The sequence below is a fragment of the Epinephelus fuscoguttatus genome, linkage group LG18 (genome assembly GCF_011397635.1).
Source record: "Epinephelus fuscoguttatus linkage group LG18, E.fuscoguttatus.final_Chr_v1".
Classification (NCBI taxonomy): Eukaryota; Metazoa; Chordata; class Actinopteri; order Perciformes; family Serranidae; genus Epinephelus; species Epinephelus fuscoguttatus.
In genome coordinates this window covers 6979845-6999348 of record NC_064769.1, presented here as the reverse complement: position 1 = coordinate 6999348, position 19504 = coordinate 6979845, and the positions used below count along the sequence as shown (strand labels likewise).

General features: G+C 41.0%; 1 protein-coding gene across 1 annotated transcript in view; it reads right to left on the bottom strand.

The window, feature by feature from the left end:
* The window catches only part of dcc (DCC netrin 1 receptor), a 397984-nt gene that overhangs the window by 127394 nt on the left and 251086 nt on the right, over positions 1–19504 (bottom strand). The window contains exons 13-14 of the mRNA XM_049603936.1: positions 5127–5268; positions 533–643 (exon numbers count right to left, since the gene is read on the bottom strand). Of these exons, the coding sequence (XP_049459893.1) occupies positions 533–643; positions 5127–5268 (253 nt within the window). The remainder of the gene's footprint in view (positions 1–532; positions 644–5126; positions 5269–19504) is intronic.

Sequence of the window (19504 nt, the reverse complement as noted above, 5' to 3'; positions counted from 1 at the left end):
CAGACTATCGCAGGGCTGACACATAGAGACAGACAACCATTCATGCTCACATTCACACCTACGGACAATTTAGAGTCACCAATTAACCTAATCCCCAATCTGCATGTCTTTGGACTGTGGGAGGAAGCCGGAGTGCCCGGAGAGAACCCACGCTGACACGGGGAGAACATGCAAACTCCGCACAGAAGGGCTCCCACGCCCGGGATCGAACCGGCAACCCTCTTGCTGTGAGGCGAGAGTGCTAACCACCACACCACCGTGCCGCCCAAAAGCAAGACAGTATCTTGTAAAATACCTTTCATCTCTTTTCCTTTCCTCTCTCCTCCACCTCCCCCTTCTCCTGTAGACCTTCTCTTCCTTCCTGCCCCCTTCCTCCTCACTCCTCTCCTCTCCTGAGGCGAATCCTCCCTCCATCTATGCATCTCTGCCTTTCAGTGGTTAAATATTTATGCATGTGTAGGGACAGTGGAGGTATTTACATGCTAGTGTACAGATCACTGCTATCACTCTCCCTCTGTCTCTCTGTTCTTACCATCCAAGTCATTCTCTGGCGTCTCAGCAGTGTACCAGTCGCTGGCCGGACCTGTTCCATTGGCCGTCATAGCTGCTACCTGGAAACTGTACTGACTGCCCTTCTCTAGACCTGGACAGAGAGAGAGAGAGGGGCAGAGACAGGGAGGGAGGGAGAGAGAGAGAGAGAGAGAGAGAGAGAGAGAGAGAGAGAGAGAGAGAGAGAGAGAGAGAGAGAGAGCATATTATTGTAGTTGACATTTAGCTACATTAATCGTTTGTTTGTACACGAACTACACAGGTGTCCACTGATATACATGTCAATCAATCAATTTTACTTATAATGCCCAATATCACAAATTGCAATTTGCCTCACAGGGCTTTACAGCATACACATATGCATAATTATGTGTACTAAGCCTCAGTTGTGACACCAGCGCTCTAGAATATACACGGTAGAGTGAGTTACTTCAGGTGCCCTGGGTTTCTGCAGTAAGCTCAGACACTGTATGACTGACTGTCGGAGCTCTTTAGGGCTTAAATGGAAATGACGCTCTCCTGGCAGTAGCCTTTTATCAGTACAAAAGATGAACAACACTGTTAGAAAATATCTGGCACTGCAGGGGAGAGCTACAACTACAGTGCTTACAATTCTGTCATGCCTTGCCAGGTGAACTGGTCCTAAAGATTAAGCATGGTAGAAACCCGACGAAACATTCAGCAGTTAAAATCAGTTCACTTCCAGATTCAGGATCCCTTTGGGATGAATTCAGTATGATTATGATGATTGGTTTTGTCTCTAGCTGTAATGACAAAGCGATCTGAATTTGCTAAAGCTTTGATTTGCTCCTGTGAATTCTTTAAAATCAATACATTTGATGAACAGCTCATAATGACTTGCTCAAAACAAAGTTTAGGACTTGTTCTTGACTTCAGACGAAAGTTGGGGCTTACTGGCCTTGGGGCAGGCCACACTGCCTTTGTGAGCAGCACCTTTGCATTGCAGAACCTCTTAGGTTTCTATTTTTTTGGTGCCCTTGTGAACAAGTTAGAGCAGCCACGCTGCCCACGTTAGCAGCGCTGCTCATCTATGGAACATCTACATATTTGGAGTCTCGCCTTATTTTATGTTTCCCATTTATTCTAACTCAAAACTTCCTGTTTCTATTTCAGACTAAAAGCTCCCTGACAGAGTTTCTATGAACAGAATCTCTTTATTTGTTAACACAAGGCTTTTTATTGTTGAATTGAGTTGTTGACTACGCAGTGGCTTGCATGCCTCCATAAATGAGTGGAGTACTTTCTTTTAATTGTGGAAATACAGTAGTTAAAACAGCAGGCAGGCCTGTTTTAGATGGACACAGTTGTCATTTTTACAGCCAGTGCCCGTGTTATGGCGGAAGTAAATGGACAGCAGAAAGCAGCAGAAAGCAACCGTGTCACTGAATACAAAAACCTGATTTAAAGTAAGAATGGTGCAGTATTTTCATGCCTACTATACAGCACATTATTCAGCCAGGTTCACAAAGCGTTTTAACTGTGCTTGTCAGGGCACCCTTTAGCATATTAATGTGATGCACAGCTGAAACACATTATAACACATGGGTAATGTTGTAAAACAATCGCTGTTAGGTTAAGACACCAAAACTACTTGGTTAGGTTTAGAAAATGTGTTAAAACAAGTATGTTAGCTACAAGTCAGGTCAGTTAGTGCATCCTTTACGTAAATGGAGTGACATCTGCGAGCTAGTTCAGGCAGTCTACTTGAGCTGCACTGATTCATATACACATTTCACAGCTCACTCTCCAAATGTCATCTACAAATCACATCCTCCCAATCTGGTGGTCTATTAAGCTACAAAAATTCCCCAGCTCTCCCTCTGCCTCGCCACTACTGCCCTGCATTAGTACTGCTGCTTGCTCTTTCAGCCCCACCTCCACCCCAACATCCACCTGCAGGCTCCAGCTAGGGGGGGAAATATTTTAATAATCACTGTCTAATACCTCATATAAACATATCGGCGGGGAGTGATGAAGTCTAGACACCAAACTCTATGTTCTGCTGTTGAAAAAACCTTTTCAAACCTGAGTTGTCTGACTCAAGCTACATAATGTTTTGTGAAAACATCAGTGACATTTGGTTTTGGTTGGTAGTATCTACTCACCGAGAGTCCTCACATCCCTTGTGGAGATCAGCGGGGGGAGTGGCTAGCACACCTAATGGCAGACGGCGCCCCAGACTAACGTCCAAGAACACAAAATTGAATCCACAAAGTATCTCCATACTGCCCATCAGTTGTGATCCAAGTATGCTGCAGCCCCAACATAAAAAGTTGTTTCGAAAAATGTCATATGAACTCTATGTTTTTAGCCTCACTGTAGCCTGTAGCTCTGACTGCTTCTCTGTGCTCCGTGCTCATGCGTGCGCGCTTGTGTGAGACCAGTGAAAGCATGAGCTTTGCTCACCAGTGTTTACATCACGTGACACATGCACTGCAGGGGGAGACAGCAGTAACCACAGTAGCTAAAAGATAATTTGCACTACGATCTTTTAGCAAAGGACAGCCTAACATGTCTGAAGACTTTGAAACTGAGGAGGAACAGCATTTCTTTGTTGAGCCGTATTTGTTTGAGCCCGAGTATACCGACGGAACTCGGGCTACTGGACGAAGCAGCTGCTGCAGCTCATGAGACTAACTCTCAGCCAGCCGCAGAATACCGGAGTCGAGCACTGGAAACCTGGTGGTGTAGTTGTTTCAAATGCAAAGCAATGCCAACGGATGAGGAAAGTCTTTGCTGCTCAGACTGGGAATTGGCGATGCCTGCACTTGAGAATCTGGACATCAGTACTGACGAGACTGCTGCTCTTCAGAGACCGTGCATCACCGATCACCCTGAGCGCACACACATGAGCGCAGAGCACAGAGAAGCAGTCAGAGCTACAGGCTACAGTGAGGCTAAAATAATAAGTTCAAATAACGTTTTTCGAAACAACTTTTTATGTCGGGGCTTCAGGACACTTGGATCACTACGGATGAGCAGTATGGAGATACTTTGTGGATTCAATTTTGTGTTCTTGGACGTTAGTCTGGGGCGCTGTCAGCCATTTGGTGTGCTAGCCGCTCCCCCCGCTGATCTCCGCAAGGGATGTGAGGACTCTAAAACTTCACCAGGGCCTCCATCGGCATATGGGTGAGTAGATAATGGCTGAATTTTCATTTTTGGGTGCACTATCCCTTTAAGAGCCCAGTGCATCTTATGAGCGCCTTGATGTTGATATCAGATGTCAAGAAGTGTGTCAAAGCCATAGCATTTGACAACTTGAGAATGAGAATGGGCTAAAAACAAACCTATCATAAATGATGGCTCCTTGTGACTTACTTTGGGCGATAACATGCTGTTTAACTAGCCCTCAACTTTGTCCATATTGGCCACTCATTGACTTGGACTTAACACTGTGTCTTAACTGGATGCAAGCATCACACGATCACGCTGCATCACCTTTTATCAGATGCTATCTGTACATGCTGGATCTGGAGGAGGTATCTTGTAGGTAAATCCTCATTTAAACCTCGTGAATCAGCCGTACCTCATCCATTGAGGTGTTCGCAAGCAACAAAATCAAAATAGAAAAGGGGTGTCTGGCAGAAGTTCAGCTCAAACTGGTGCGCCTCTTGTAGCCTTGATTTATCCATTATTCTCAAAGTGTAAGTTTTTCTTTGTCAGTTTTATTGAATCAGTTTTTGTTTTCTAGGTAGTGGTGGAAATGTAGAGCCTACAGAAGCCAGCTTTTAACAGAAATGTTTGCAGTTTGAAGCCACAAACCTTCAGCTCTTGTGTTTGTTTAAAATGACAAGCCTGAGAGCAAACAGACACATTTAATTTCTTCTAACTGGAGATGTTATTAGCTTTGTCACTTCTGAGTCTACTGTGAATTACAGTGTTAATAAAGGTTTAATGTGATGTCTTTAAATCTCCTGAGTGAAGCTGCAGTTTTTTCATGTTATTTATTGAAATTCAGCTTCTTATTCTCAGACAGTAAAACGGTGTGATAACTGCTGACAGCCGGGCTAGCAGTGGGCAGATCAGATTGAACACACACACAAACACACCTGCCACTGGGGTATGAATTCCTGTGTGGACAGACATATGAAGATAACTATCAGTGGAAAATAATGAAAAGGAAGATCAGTTTCATTCAAATCCTGCAAACCTCAAATTGAAATAATAGCTGGTGGCAGTCTGAATGCAGACACACTCTATCTCTCTCTCTCTCTCTCACACACACACACACATGCAAATGTTAACTCATACAAATGCAGATTTTCTTTCACAGAAGAAAAAAACCCACTACAAATACATGCAAAAAAACCAAATCTGATACAAGCTGACAAAAGTCCACTGCATAACCCACCCGTACACAAACATGCCCACGCACGCACGCACGCACGCACGCACGCACGCACTGAAGTAAATTGTGGTAAAATTTAGGCTGATTTTTAGAATCTGGGTCCTTTATTGCAGTTTGGTCCAGCCAATTAAACCATTAAATAATACGTTTGGTAATATTCTACTAATACCAGACAAATATTATCAGTATTGTTAACAAATCCCACCTGTGAACAGGTACCAGAAGTTGTTGGGTTCGATTGCCTCTTGGTCTCCCCGGCGACCGGTCTTCCTGTATTTGATCTTGTAGGCAGAGATGAGGCCATTCTGGGTGCTGCGCGGAGGTGGCTGCCATGACACCTTGATGCTCTGAAAGACAACAAAGACAGGGAAAACAATAAGTAAACAAATCAAGTTGCCAAAAGTCCTCTGAATGAGGACAAGGACCGATTATGAGACAATGTGCCATTGGGCAGAAGTAAAGCACGCATTATAGACATGTTGAGAGAGAGATGAGGCGAATTACAGTCTGATTGCCAATATCATGACTATATTTAATATGAAACTCATAACACAAAACAACAAAAAGGCATCTCTTTTTCTCTCTGTTGAAATCTCAATTTAACTCTGGTACGTCAAAGAGCAAGACAACTAGGCTCTATGTTTTCATAATGGTAAGATGCAAGAAGGGACTGTAAATCTGATCAGAAAACAGCAGAGAGTTGTGTCTGGTGTCTGATGTGTTTCTATATTTGTGCGGATGAGTCTGGTGCTGAGTCGGTGTGTGTTTACTTTGAACTGTTTTAGTAAAACACTTGTAGTTTGAATTTCACTGCATGTTTCCATGTGTGGGTATACTGTATGTTCCATATATTTCTATGCGTGGTGTGTGTGTGTGTGTGTGTGTGTGTGTGTGTGTGTTTGTTTGGGTGTGCGTTGCATGAATTTTAATTGCTTTATTTGCATGTTAACAACCCACCTCTGACACACACACAAACACACGCACACACACAGCAGATGTTTGCTCGGCCCCCAGTGTGCTCTGTTCTGTGAGGCAGCTGCCATCAACCATTCTGCTGATTTACTCAGTATGACCCGGTACGTGTGTGCCTGTTTGTATTTGTGAGTGTGTACATGTTTCCATGTGTGGGTATACTGTATGTTCCATATATTTCTATGCGTGGTGTGTGTGTGTGTGTGTGTGTGTGTGTGTGTGTGTGTGTGTGTGTGTGTGTGTGTGTTAGGTGGGCTGAACATTAATGGAGATTAATGAATTAGAAAGGTAGAAAAAAAGGTTCGATCCACCTCTCTCTCTTTTTGTCTCTGTTGTATTCACCTCTCTCTACCTCTACGTCTTTATAACCTCATCATGTATCTTTCATAATTTCTCCTGCTAGGTATGTAAAGTTTTTTTGTTTTTGTTATTGTTTCTTACTCTCCCCCTTAGACCAGTCCTACAACTACTGATAATAGAAACTAAAACTTCACTTAAATTTAATCATCAATAATGAGGTTGGAGCAACTTTAGAAATTTGGGGGGCCTGCAACAAAATCAGGTAGTGTATTTGATAAAATAAACTTGGTTTAATTGAAATTCATGTTTTGCTCCAAATTATGTTGCAACAGTCAGAACTGAAAGTCATTTGTTGCCCACTGTCCCAAGAGAATGTTTACCTCCTGTGAACATCCTGAAATGACTGATCATCAGAACATGATTATGAAAAATCATGTCAGTTAATGTTTTCAGTGTCATTCATGTGTGTTGGGAGTTAGCAGCAACTTAGCTAGACAGCCTGGCCTCCTCATAACATTGCATCTTGACCCTCTTGCTCATATATCCATCACAGTCTAAAGCAAAATTTGGAAAGCAGCAGATCTTATCATTATCATCTAATGTTACATTGGGGGTACAACTTGCCGAGCTGGCAAGTGAAGTCGTCAAAAAGCGGCGCTTGGTCAGTGACGTCCAGGGGTCGTCAGGGGGAAATGATTCGGGACAGCATTGAAAGTTAAGGTGGCGAAAGTCTGAGTAGGGCGAGTGGGAGGGGTGGTGGATGGGTCCAACAACCACCGACTTTCACGGGAGGCCGGTGTTATTGTAAGGCCGGTGTGATTGTAAAGCCAAACCCTGTCCTTTTTTCCTAAACTCAGCCACGTGTTTTTGTTGTCTACACCCAACCACGTTCGTATGTAGGTAAAATGTCACCACATGCAAATGTTCTTGAAGGAAAAACATCAGCCATCACGAGCAATTTGGGGTTCAGTATCTTGCCCACGGATATTTAAGCACGCAGACTGCATGAGCAGGGGATCAAAACGCCTATCTTTCGCTAAGTGGACAAGCTGCTCTTTCTCCTGAGCCACAGCTGCCCCCAATATTGGGACATACAAAATCTTTTTGTAGCAGACTAAACAGTAATGTATTACCTGTATTGGAACACACCAAAGGATGTGACGATGGTTTCAAACAGGTGTCAAATTTGTCAAAAAATCAGCTTTGCAACTGATGTTGGAAATGCATTTAACACATTTATTAGGCCTGAATGATACAGATAGCATTATCTTGTGAGAAACAGTGAATGTAAATAATTACTGTTTCCATAAAATCTCTAATTAATTCAGAAGTTCACCAGTCCTGATATACAGTAATGTTTTTGAAAAATGTAAGAACCAACTGAATTTACTAATTAAAAAAAAATTTTTTTTTTTTTCTTTTTTGTTTTGTTTACCATTCATCACCATGAACATACACATTGTAGTTTATCTTGACTAAATCCCACATTCACTGCCCTGCTGCCAGAAATATATATGCAAATGTGTATCAATCCACTGCTGCAAATAGTCCCAACAAATGCATTATTTCCTAGAACATTCGCTAAAAACTGCAGTGCCCTGCTGCTTTCACTGAGCCAGTGTCTACAGACAGGGTAGAGAAGTCAGAAACTACTGAGAGACAGACTAACGAGACAGCTTGATAAAAGATACCTGACAGCCAATCAGAAATCAGTATTTCTGTTGTCATGGTACAATTTACACTAACAGTGCAAATTGAAGTGGAATGTCATTATAAACAAAACACGCACAGCTCAGAACAGGCGGCCACTTACACATGTACAGATTGTATCACACACATACACACATATGTTGTTGGTGTCATATTAACACGCGCAGACGCACACACACACGCACACGCATGCACACACGCACACGCACACGCACACACACACACACACACACACACACACACACACACACAGAGTGATGGTGTGTGTATCCCTCCATCAGCTGTGGTGTAAGTCATCGGGCCAACGAGCAGTTTAAATATTCAGCCAGTGTTACTGTGACAACGGCCACAGAGGAATTCATTAACATTTAGCTGCACCTGTTCCCTCTGCTGCTCCTCATCCTGCTAATTGATTACAGCAGAACTGATTACTGAGAGGGAGGAGGCAGAGAAGAGGCAGAGGAGAGGCCCAGGGATGGAGGGAGAGAAAAAGAAAGGGACAAATTGAATAAATGTGTGTCGGCCAAATTCCTCCATATACTCTCTGTCTCTCTCTCTGGTCGGGCGTCACAACGTGCTTCATTAACTAATTAGCCACTTTGACAGGACACAGTTGGATGTGAGGTCTCCATGGAAACGATACAGAAGTTAAATTCATGTTGGAACAACTCCCACAGAGACACAAAGAGGCAAACCATCCATGAAGGAGGACAACTCCACCACCACACAGAGTCTCTACTGGAAGGGAAATACTCCTCCTCAACTATAACTACAACAAGTACTACAACCTTCCTTGGATTTTTTTTATTACACTGCTAGTAGTATTTATAATAACACTGTAAATAAATATATCACCAAAACATCCACTGCTATAACAGCGATTCTGTGTGCTACTGCCATTACTGCTGCAGCTATTACTGCACTCTATTACTGCTAGTACTCTTTGTATTATTATCTATATTACTTCTGCTATTATCACTGCTGTTACTACTTCTACTGCTGATGCTGCTTCTGCTATTAGTGCTGCTACTTCTTTTATAGCTCCTGCTACTATTATTCCTGCTGCCACTACCTCCATTACTGCAGCTGCCGCTACTGCTATTACTGTTGCCAGTGCCTTGCACAGACATTTTGCTGGGCAGGTGCTCTAGTGGAAAATAAGGGCATCCCTTCTTAAAAAAAAAAAAAGAAAAAGTGTGCACACAAAGGGCATCCTGCAGGTTTATATCTGCCAGCACCAAAGGATTTCTTGAGGCCTAAGTACATAGTACATAGTGCACATCTTAGTGGTCAATAAAGTAAACAACCATTTACAATCAATGAAACTTTACACAAAACTGAAAAATGCTCACTTAATAAAATAATAACCCAAGCAAGTCAATAACCAGAGACGCAACGTGGGAGACATAAACTTTATTTCAAGTTGAATCTTGGTTTTAAAAGATGCACGTAAGTGGGAAAGTTGTTCAACAACTGCCTCCACTCACATCGGGCAGTTGGTGAACCCAAATCAGCGAGAGAGTTGGAGGGAAACGGTGTTGCTTTACACCAGACTAGCTTACTGTTAATGGTGGCTTATTGCCAAAATGGCTGTATTGATATGTTTTAATTGTGGTTTAATTTCACAACAGTGCCAAACAATGCTGAAGCAGAGAACAAACTCTACTGTTACCAGGTTGTCCATGAAGGCAGACGAGGGAGACGTGACGCTGCTCTGCAGGGTGCTCAGGTAGTTTGTGGCTGCTACAAAGGCAGTTGAAGAGGGAGGGGCAGGGGCTTGACTCAAATGCAGTTGTCGGGCATACAACACACTTTTGACTATGAATTGATGCCATGGGCCAAATTTAAAAACTAAAATATGAGATAATTAAAAGAAATACACAAAAACATGTCTTGCACAAAGGGCACTTATCTCAACGGAGGGCAAAAGGGCAGGTGCTTGAGCACCACCTGGGGTCTATCTGTGTATGTGCCTGACTGTTGCTACTGCCTTTATTACTGCTGGTGCTACTGATATTGCTGGTGCTGCTATAACCTCTGTTACTGCTTCTACTACTGATATTACTGCTGCTATATTCCTATTGCTGCTGCTGCTACTATGCCAATCACTGCTTCTGCTCTCACAGCTGCTATTACTATTACTGCTACAATGTCATTTTTGTTGTGCAGGTACAAATACTACCTGCAGCTACCACTGGTGCTACTGCCATTACAACTGCTGTGAAAACTACCAGTGCTGCTGCTGTATTTCGCCCATAACTGGTCAATCCCTTATTTTGCCTCAAAAAATACATATATACTGGATTTATTCAGTTCAAAGGGTAACCCATTCTCCTCCATCCTTCAGATTTCTACTACTGTCAGTGTAGAAATCGATGTGTTTGTACTGAGTTTGCCTGGAAAGCAACCACCTCACTGGCTGACATCAGTTGTAGGGTTTCATCTCTTTCACAACTCTTGCTGAGCTAAATGGGCTCCATGGATCAATTAGGCTGGTTTCAGATGTACTTTCTTTCGTTGCGTAAATTAGAGGTGAAGTGGCTTCCGGCTGTACTGTAACACAGAGTCATTTCTCCGCTTTTTTTCCCGTCTGACTGAAGCAGAAAATAGAGTAGAATTCCCTCCTGCAGCTGCTTTGTATTCAGATGTAGTTGACATGGTAAAGCAGCGGGGCAAGTGAAGCCGCGGCCTCGTTCATTGCTTTCAAACAGGCCGAGGGCATCCGTCTGTTTAGATATCCCCTCAGAGGACACGAAGAAAATGCAGGGAGGTCTGCAGAAAGCTGATGAAGATAACACTGATAATAATGAGGACTGATAATAACCCAAACAACAGTGATAATCACAAGAAGCAGAGACGTCTGTGGGAAACTTAATGAAGATAATGAACGACAACAATACCTCTATTGTTTCTTAATTGATAATAAAAACTAAATATCTGATACTACTACTGTTGACAACACACTGTACAAAATAAAAGCCAAGTTATATTCCTTGGTATAGCAAATAAGGAATAGGCATTCAAGTGATAAGTAAAAATCTTAGTCAACATACCAAGCTTTTCTCTTGCCTCAACAAGTAAGGGAATCCTAATTACTCACAATTAGACAAACTCAAAGACAAAGAAAGAAATGGTAACTAAAATTCACTTAGATCTTTGCCTTGAAGCTTTAAGGCTTTCTCGCTTTTTTCATATTTCAGTGTTTCTACTTCTAATGTAAAGACTTCTGTATTTATGTAAGAGACCAACATGTTGCAGTCCATTAGTGTAAAGGATGCTGCAGGGGTAACAACCACTCGATACAAGACAAAGGGTGGTTTGCCTTTGATTTGCAATTTTGAAATTAAAAACTTGTAAAAATTGTTTGAACCTTTGAGGAGTTCTCAATTAAATAATTCTTGATGATTATAAATGAGACCCTGAGAAGTTGTCCCATTACAGGGTTAAATAGTCAAGACTTGGATCTTTTAAAATATATTTTCCAGGCCTAACAGAGGAGTAAAAATCAAAAGTTTGTTGTCATTGTATCAGTGTGTCTTGCAGAAACAAAGGGACAGGGGAGACACTGTTGTCCAGAAACCACTAATCCAGGAATTCCTAAAAATTGACTTTAAACTTTTGCCTCTCTCATAAACCCCCTGCTTGTTCTCTCTCTCTGCACAGAGGAGGACTTCTTCAGAAGCTCCTGTGCTGCTGATGCATGACAGACAACAGCACTGGTGCATTTCATTTAGAAGTACAGTCAGTATTATTGTATTTCCAGCTGACTCTGTGCACTGCTGAACAGTTTGTCCGATCAATGGATGAAAAAACGCTTTGAAGAAAAACAAAACTTTAAACTGAATCTGGAATTAATTCAGTAGGTTTCTCTTCTGTTTCTGTATGCCGAGCTGCAGTGTGAGAGCTGCATACAGAGCACCTCATCCACCCTGTGACCTCCACACACACACACACACACACACACACACACACACACACACACACGCACACAGGGCCAGGTGAGTAAACACTCCCTGAATTCAATCTGTGATTGTTTGTTCATGTCCTTTGGGTGAGAGCTGCAATCACACTGACAGTGTGTGTGTGTGTGTGTGTGTGTGTGTGTGTGTGTGTGTTAATGTCCTCTGGGTAAAAGGAGCAATCACACGGAGGGCAGACTGTCTCTATTTGCTCTGCAATACAACATGCAACACCATGCTGCAGCATGCAGTGTGTGTGTGAGAGAGAGAGAAAGAGAGAGGGAGAGCAAGAGCAGCTATAAGGCTTTAGATCATTATATTAACAGTATACATGGAGGTATATTTGAGTAGTTCTCTGAGCATACAAAATATTTTTGAAAATATTTTTGAATTTTTAGAGATGGCTGCTGAGAATTACTGTAAATTTACAGCCTGTGATCCAGTTACAGTATAGTACAGTATATTAGTGCCATAACACCAACATTTAAACATAGTGACTTACACATCGATCAACCGGTCTTTACCCTACCAGAGGGACTAACAGAGTTCTTTTTATTGTGCAACCTGGTCTCACTCCAAAGTCGTCTCATACCGGTGCTTGGTCAGTGACTTATGGTGTCAGACACTGACCAAAAAAAAAGCCATTCTTTCACGTTGACATGATATACAGCTGGTTGCCGTTATTGTGGAATGCCACCTGGTGGGAGCAGCTGAGCAACAATGTAAGTGAATTCTGTTTTTCTTCTGTACAATGCTTTGTGTCTGAGGAAAAAAAAAAACAATAAATAATCTGTTAAAAATAAAATAAGGTGCAGATTTTTCAAAACTCTTCATCTTTGTATCCATGTGAACATCTAAAATGGAACATTTTGGAAACAGTGACGTCATCTTCTTAATTCTCACATGCCGTTTATTGTTTGTGTAATGAACTTTCTCCAGAAACATACACAACGGCGTACAACCAGTTTGTTTACATTTTGTCAGCACTGCTCAGTCTAATTACCACTTAACATTTAATCTGTTTTGCAGCACCACTTCACGGACCAACAGAGGCGTCTGCTGCACCCAGTGTTATTTAGTCAGTGTCTGTCATTTGAAGTCCACCAGAAACGTTGGATCAAGTCCGGCTGAACCAGCAGATGATGGACCAATTTCGAGAGTAGAATGAGGAATGGAAGGAAAGCATTGTCTCACTTGTTTCTTTGAGTGAGCTCCTTCATCCTTAAGTTAAAGGGGAATCAATGTTGATGAGATCTCCGCTAAGTGTTTTGAAAAAGGTAATGATAGCCTGTACACTTTAATACTTAAGTTTCACATCAATCTGTCTATTTAGACAGGGCCTGAAAACAAATCAACAATCAACATTGACACAAACAGGGGTCCACTGGGTCCAACTCCTGTGTTTGTTTGACCTGTGCACCTGCTCACCCACCTCCCTTACAGACTTTTTTGCTCTGTATACGTCACGCGACATCCTCTTTCATGGATGGTGGGGTAGCCTGAAGCATTTGGCTCACAATCACATGGGTTATACACCAATTAAAGCACTTTACTTTACGTAGGTATGAGTGCTAATACTAAATGAAAAAAAAAAAAAAAAAAAGCTGACAATGTTATCTATTGTTTTCTTTAAGTTTTGGTCTGTTTTGTGTTCACACTGACTTACTGTAAACAATCTGTCAACATGAAATTTTTTTCAGCTAGGGCTGCAAGTAACAGTTGTTTTCATCGTTGATAAATCTGGTTATGATTTTAGAAATCTGATTTATTTTTGATAACATGATTACTGAACTGTAACATATCAGGTATCTTGAAAAATACCCATCACGAGTTTGCCGAGCCTATATATATATATATATATATATATATATACACACATTAAACATTTTTTTTCATATCAATTTATAAATAAACCATTTTAGCTCTATACACAATGCTTTTCTTTCAGATGTATCAGGGACATCCCCAATACACACTGATGTGCATAAGTGTTACTATGGTTACCAAATGATCTTGCATAAATGTATAGATCACTCAAGGGTGTAATTTCCACTGGGAATTGGGGAACAAGCCCCCCTTTCTCAATCCTGTAAATGGCATTTTAAAATAGGCGCATATATAATAAAACAATTTTCATGGAATTCATTTTTTTTTCTTTTTTGGTGGACAACCATTTTTATGCACATTTTAAAGCAGGATCTGTCTCTCATGAGGTGTTATTTGCAATTTTCATACATGCAGAAAATAGCTTTCTTCCTTTGGGTGAAACTCCATATACAGTGAGCATCATTGGAGATGTAGTTGTTGAATGCTAACAAAACAGTCATTGTTTAGTCTTGTAAAAATGAAGTGTCAGCAGTAGATACATATGAATACTGACAGGAAACCTCAGGAACATTTCAAAATCTTCCATAAGCTTTGACGAGATCAAACCCGTGACTTCCTGGTCACATGACCCTCCCTGGTTATCTGTCTCCTACTCTGTCTCAGTAAGTGATGTGCTGCTGATGAGGTGGGCGGCGCTTCTTGTGAAGTTGGAGTGATGTTTGATTGAGAGAAGAAGTCGGTGTGAGGGTGAAACAGAGCTGATGAATAACAACAAACTGATGATTATGTTTCTGTTTTTATTTCTGAGGGTGTAATCATCCCGTTACCACGGCGACTCCTTGCAAAACCTCAGACCAAGGGAATCTGAGCTGATTAATGGTAATTATCTGCTGTTCACTGACATCATCACAGGTGCATGACAGAAAGAGACAGAGGCAGAGTGAACAGCTGGTAATTCAAGCTGTAAGAATAATGTGATGACTGAATGAATAAATTAATGGATGAACAAGTGATTTCACAAAGTGTGCAGATCTGAAGCGAATGAGAAAACTACCTGACTGATTAACTGAATGAAAGTCATACCTCAGTACATTTCTACAAACACACAATAGAACTGTATGTGTGTTTGTCAGAGTTCAAACAGGTTGAAACTTTTCAAATTGAAATTTTCTTCTTGTCTCTGACACAATATACATCACGTCCAGCAGTTCTTCATGGGTCAGAAACTTTCCTGAAATAGCAGCCAAACTGCAGCTTTAATCAAACTGTGTTATATCACAAAGTCAAAAATAAAATTCTTATATATTACAGTAAATAGTAGCAAATACTGCCGCGCTGTCAGTGGACCTAAACATCTAAATGTGACTTGCTAGTTGCCCTCCTGCTTCAGTTTTAAACATTCAGGGACAGCTTGTCAATTTACACTTGTTACGTGCATTGTGTCCTTTCAAAATACACCTCAGTTTTCACAGGAAATATACAGTTTCTGCTTGTTACATGCATATGGTCTTTTACAAAATAAACTTACAACTGAGGCTGCACCTAACAATTATTTTTTATTAATTAATCTAACAATTCTTTTTCAATTCGTCGACTGATCTTATGACTGCTATATCAATTACTCTAAAGAATATTTTTATATTGCTCGATCAATGTAACACTTAAATAACGCAAAATAAATAACATAAACTGTTTTCATTAATATTTAAATAATTTAAGCAGTCAGAAGCAGTCAGAGCTACAGGCTACAGTGAGGCTAAAAACAGAGTTCAAACAAACAACTTTTTATGTCGGGGCTGCAGCACACTTGGATCATTATGGATAAGCATGTTGGAGATATTTTGTGGTTTCAATTTTGTGTTCTTGGACGTTAGTCTGGGGCGCTGTATGCCATTAGGTGTGCTGGCCGTTCCCCCCGCCGATCTCCGCAAGGGATGTGAGGACTCTAAAACTTCACCAGAGTCTCCATCGGCATATGGGTGAGTAGATAATGGCTGAATTTTCATTTTTGGGTGCACTATCCCTTTAAAATGGTTATGAAATGGAGTTATTGCATCACTGGAGTCATATGCAGTTAAGATAATTACTTGCAAATATATTTTTGCATTAGTGTGGGGCGAGAAAAACAACTGAAACAATTTACAGACTGTGACAGAAGTCAAAGACTAACAATGGTCTGTAATGTTAAAATATAAAATATGAAAAAGAAAAAAGAAAAAGAAAGAAACTATAAAATGTCACAGACTGTAACAACAGTATGGGGTGTTAATTTAATTTTTTGTCGCTCATGCATGCATCAAAAAATAAATAAAAGAAAGGTTAGTGATAACTAATAGAAACATGTTCCCTGTGTTGATAATCCTAAAATATCATGCGTGGGTGGGGACAAACAGTTCACAGGATAGTGCATTCTGCTGCTGTCTTGACAAAGCACTGCGGGATGCTTTCTCTTGAGTGTCTGTGCGCTGCAGTTGCACTTCTGAGAGAAGTCTTTTTCACTTTGTCGGTGAGGTTTTTAAGCTGCAGCTCGTTCTCTGGTGGAATCCATGCTTTCATGCAGCCTACTTTATTGCAACAAGCCGACACATGTTTTGCAAATCATTGTACTTTTGTAATAGATGACATCAATTATGTCAATGAATCGCCTCACCCCTACCTGCAACGTACCTAAAACACCTTGTTTTTATGTGTATTTCCTTATGTTTAACACGTAGTTAGGTTTAGAAAAAAAAACATTATGGTTTTACGTAAAATAAATGCAGTTACTAGTAACTTAATAAAGCATCACATGACATACAGCAAGTGACAAAGGTCACCTCTGTGGCATGCTGCACATATTAGCACACCATGTTATTAAAATAACTCCACTGACTTTTGGTCTCACACAGGAAACAAACAGCAGTCTCACAGGTGAAAGTCTAGTGTTTGTTTGATCTATTCACTACATTGATAAAGATTCTCAGTCATCCAAGTCATGGTAATCTTAAGTGCTATCGTAGGCAAAACTCAAGCAAGTCCAGTTGCCTATGATGTAGCACTTAAGATCCATCTACCACATGCCTTTATGTGTAGTTATCTAACAGCAAAATCATTGACAAAGCGGTGGTATTTGATGAGTTGGGAATGAGAACAAGCTTGGCCTGCTGTAAAAATACACTAATTAAAGTGCACTGTTACTCCAGATATAGGCTTTAAATCATAGTCTGTATATAAAGATTAACAACATGACATCTTCCTAAAAGTGAAACCAAAACATCTCTATCGCCCCCTGGTGGCTGACAATTAGTGCATGGGACATGGTCCAAACTAAAGACTCAAAGTAAAGATCAAATAAATATTATTTTTCTGTAATTTAAGTTTTTATCACTCTAATGTCTCTTCCAGTGTTCGTTTTTCTGATAAGCTATTTGATGCTATACGAAGGGGTTTTGATGTCATGATTGACAGCTGTGTGTGCCAGTCAGTATGCTTGTGTTTAATGGCTCTGCTTGGGATTGGTCAGACTGGTGTTTGGATGGGAACTCCCACAGAGATCACTACAGCACAGACTCTGAGTCCACATGACATCACCAGCACAAGATGGCAGCAGTTGTATCGGAGATATTTTGGCATTAGTAATACATACAGTCAGTGGTTTAAATGCAGTTTTGAATTCCATCTGAAACATGTTTGTCAGCTGCTGAAAGACAAAGACTGAGGCAGAGACAGGGCAGTCAAGAGACTAGGAGGTGTCATATAAACCATAATTACTATGGTTGATATGTACATGCAGTGCACTGTAATTTAAATACATACATGGGTTCTCACTCTCACATACCAATGTTTACGTTTTCCTCAACATGTTCACTTTGCTGTAACATACATGTAGTTTTACTTTAGCATATACATGATCTTCTCTAACATATCTTTAACACATTTCCACGTCTGTACATTTTAACTTTTACATATACTCACTGTACTCATATACTGTCACTCACATATTTTGGAGTATTATATATTTATCTTCACTGTCTCATCTTTTCTGGTATGTTTCGCCTCTCAGATTAACTTTTTTTGCACACAGCACTGGTGCCACAAAAGTTTTTAGCATAGGGCACAAACTGTAGCACAAGTATAAAGGGATCAAGTAATTCCAAAGCAGTTTGAGACTTAAGAAAGTCACTGCTGGGGGAAGTTTAAAAAGTCATTTCATATGACCTTTCAAGTGAATACATGTCAAGAGATACAAACAAACCAGAGCGGTTTTGTTTTTCCTCCCCCGTTAGTGCAGAATTATGATGAGTTTAGCCAGACCTTTGTCCAACACTGACACAGCAAGAGGTAGGTGTGGCCAACGAAAAGTAACATTTAGACATTTGGTGGAAATCATTGCTAACTTTAGCAACTTGGTCTAGCATCCAGTTTCTGAGTGGACATCAAGATGAGCCCTCTTAATGTAGAATGTTCTAAAGGGATAGACAGCTCAGTCTCTAACTACATAATCAACACTATGTCTGTAGTCACATCACCAAAGTTAACAGAGCATCTCCCAGTAACACTGGCTGTCAGATGTCAGTCGCGGTTGCCATGGAAAAAGCCCTCCCACAGACCCGAAGCTTTGACATGGATTTCAAAAATACATCTAAAATCTGTTTGGAAAAAATGGAAAAAAGATGCACAATAGCTGCACTGCTGTGGAGAAGCATTTCTCTACAATGACCGTATTAGGGGTCCTACAGTAAACAAAGAAGCTGTAGATTATTTTGCTCATGAGAGGCTGTATAGAGAATCTGGATTTCGGTCAATCTCAAGATTTGTTGAGGACTCAACAAGTAGGGAGGCAGTCAACACATTTGAGCCCTTGTGCTGATGCTGTCTGCTAATAAAATCAGAGAACAGTTATGTCCTGTTGCCTTCATCTGTCCTGGACCTCGACACAGTATTTCAGAATTCTTCACAATCACTTGTATACCTGTATTTGTTATTGACAATTGAAATACATGTATATGTGTGGGAAATACATGAATATGAGAGGGGAAAAAATGTGTACTCAAGGGGAGAATAAATCTTTGTGAAAGTGAAAAGAGGATGAATTAGGGCTTCCACAGCCTCTCAGACAGATATTAACTAAGTGTTTTCATAATGGACTCTGTCAAACCGTTTTAATATCCTAAGAAGTCAAATGAACACTTCACACTGAGCTCAGCTGGGCCCTTCACAGCTGGTATTTTTAATTAATGTTGAAATGAGTCTCCAGGTTCTCCAGAGTAACACATCTGACTCCTGCAGTGACACACCAGGAGGTTTAATCATTCCAACGGGACCCCTTCCAATAGCTATTCTTAGAGCAGCCGAGGAGTTAAAAGTTTGCGGTGTTCCCAGCATCCACTCCAGATCCTGATTCTGATCCTGATCCTGACTCTGACAGCCACAGAGACAGTGACACTAGCTGGACTCTGTGAGACTTCAGATTGACATACTGTAAACTCTGACTGTATGAGTTCAACCAAGCATTCAGCAACACACAGACACACTCTCACACACACACACACATACACACATACAAACACCCACCCACCCACCCACCCACCCACACACACACACACACACACACACACACACACACACACAGTAACGCTCCACTGACTGAAGGAAAGTTGAGGAAAAGTCAGATTTGTCTGAAAAGTTGGTTTGACAGCAGAAGCTTGACGGGAGCAGAAAGATTCACACTTTACTCCTTCAGCAACAAGCTGCAGAGAAACTGAGGCTGGACCCACCCACATAGACACACACACACACACACACACACACACACACACACACACACGCACACACA